Below are 2,120 nucleotides of genomic sequence, written 5' to 3'. Positions count from 1 at the left end.
TTCTTCTTTTTCTTCTTCTTCTTCTTCTTATTATTATTATTATTATTATTATTATTATTATTATTATTATTATTATTATTATTATTATTATTATTATTATTATTATTATTATTATTAGTATTACTAATCATGAATACTGCTTTTTTATCATATGTTTCCTCTTTGTCCCACATTATTTCCCATATCATATGCAAGATAACAATTATATCTTATCACTTTACCTTAGCAAATTTGATTGTGATATCTGTAAATTATTAGAAATAAAATATTAACCAAATGATTAGAGAATAATAATAAAATCATTTTCTGACCTTACCTACTGCTACTGGTCAAATACAAATTTATAAAAAGAAAAAAGAAAATAATAATAAACATGAACTGATATTTTGTTTTATTTCCATTAATTTTACTCAATTCATTCATCTGTTACTGATGTTTAAAATTTTGATATATACTTGCTCGATTCCATTATACACTCTCTTAAATATTAATTTGAAATAGCCAACATGATGAAATATGCATATATTGCGTGATAAATAAATTTCTTTAATTATTTTAACAGTTAAATTAGCCAAAGCGAAACGATAAAGTCAACGAATAATTCGTCAATGAACAAAAAGTAGAAATTTATGCTAATTTTCTTTTTAACTTCAATTTTATTTTCAATATATGCAAATTAAGCTATCCCGCGACAAATAAATACTACCCTGATTCCTTATTGTTCGTCCTCGTTTTCTTTGGAAGCAATTTATACAATAACACATTTATGCTTCGTTTTCAAATTTTCAGACCATTACGATTCGGAAACCTCAGTTTGTTTATTTACCTCAGAAAAAAAAAAGCGGTGTTTGGTTTTTTTTTTGTTTTTTTTTTTGTTCGCTAATAACGCTGATCTCAATTATTGCCTGTAATAATGATGAGGTTATTTGATTTTTCAATTTTTTAAAATTTCTATTTTTTCAAATTACTTTTTAATTTTAAAGTTTTGAAATTAGAAATTTGCAATACCACTTTTTATTCCTAAAAGAAATAATTCATTTTTAAAATAATAAAAGAAAATTATAATATTTTTTGCAATAAATTTACCTTATTTAAATGTGATGAAATATTAATTTTCAATTAACGGATTAATTGATTGTTAGGATGTTTCTTTCAATTTTAAAATGTTAAAAATTTCATAATTTGTTATTTTAAAATTAATGGTAAAACTTCTATAATTCAATTTTTTAGATTTGAGGCAATCAATGCGATTGCAGCGCTAAGTGCTGCTGCTGCTGCTGTCGATAAAATTGGTGAATTTTTGAAATTTCATTCTTTTATAATATTCGCTTTGTAATTTATAAATTTATTCCAAGCTAAAAATAATTGCTTTAAATGATTGAAATCAATTGATAACAAGGTAGAACCAAACTTTTATCAGAGACCTTGAATTATCATTAAGGGTTTCCTCGCACAACTTATAGTAGTACCAATCTACCAATTAGCATAATCAATTTTCAATTCGTGTTTTTATTTTTTCCCATGAAATGATAATTTTAAATTTTGGTATTATCAATATTACTCCATGAAACATCATCTTTTTTAATTTCTTATTTCTCATTTTTGTCTATTTTTTCTTTAGGCTCCAAACGAGTCTATTACTGTCAACGTTGTTTGAATCATAATCGTTTGGAACCGCGCAAAAATCATAAATGCGAATGTGTATATGCCAATTGCGCCTGTAACAAATGTATACTGGTTGAAAAAAGACGCGTACTTAACACTCAGTTACATGAATTGGAAGATGTTGCTGATGTCGAAAATGAAGTTGGCATTGATGATCATTGTGGTTTAGGTGCTCGATCAAAAGGAGGTTAAAATTTCTTCTTAAATTTTTGATATATTTTGAAAATTGGATAAGTTTATTGCAGAAAATAACATTATTTAAAATTCAAATATTTAATAAAATCAGTTCAATATGTGACATTTTTATTTCATTCTCTAATCATTTTTCTCTTAATATAGCAATCATCAATTGCTATTTTAACGAAAAAAATTGATGAAGAACAAAGTGAAATTCAATTTCATTGAAATTGAATTTCATATTTCCAAGTAAATTTTATTTTTTAACTTGTAAGTTT

The 2,120-nt window shown here is 24.2% G+C and overlaps 1 protein-coding gene across 1 annotated transcript; it reads left to right on the top strand.

Moving 5' to 3' along the window:
• Positions 1 to 916: 916 nt before the first annotated feature.
• On the top strand, positions 917 to 1,857 carry LOAG_13016 (hypothetical protein; the record flags this gene model as incomplete). Its single annotated transcript, XM_020448637.1, has 3 exons — positions 917 to 921; positions 1,231 to 1,292; positions 1,622 to 1,857. 3 exons carry the CDS (start codon positions 917 to 919, stop codon positions 1,855 to 1,857), a joined length of 303 nt encoding a protein of 100 aa, XP_020301238.1.
• Between the last annotated feature and the right edge of the window lie 263 nt (positions 1,858 to 2,120).

Source organism: Loa loa (genome assembly GCF_000183805.2).
Source record: "Loa loa unplaced genomic scaffold supercont3.69, whole genome shotgun sequence".
Lineage (NCBI taxonomy): Eukaryota > Metazoa > Nematoda > Chromadorea > Rhabditida > Onchocercidae > Loa > Loa loa.
Note: the sequence above shows the minus strand (reverse complement) of the source record. Positions and strands in the feature narration are given on the sequence as shown.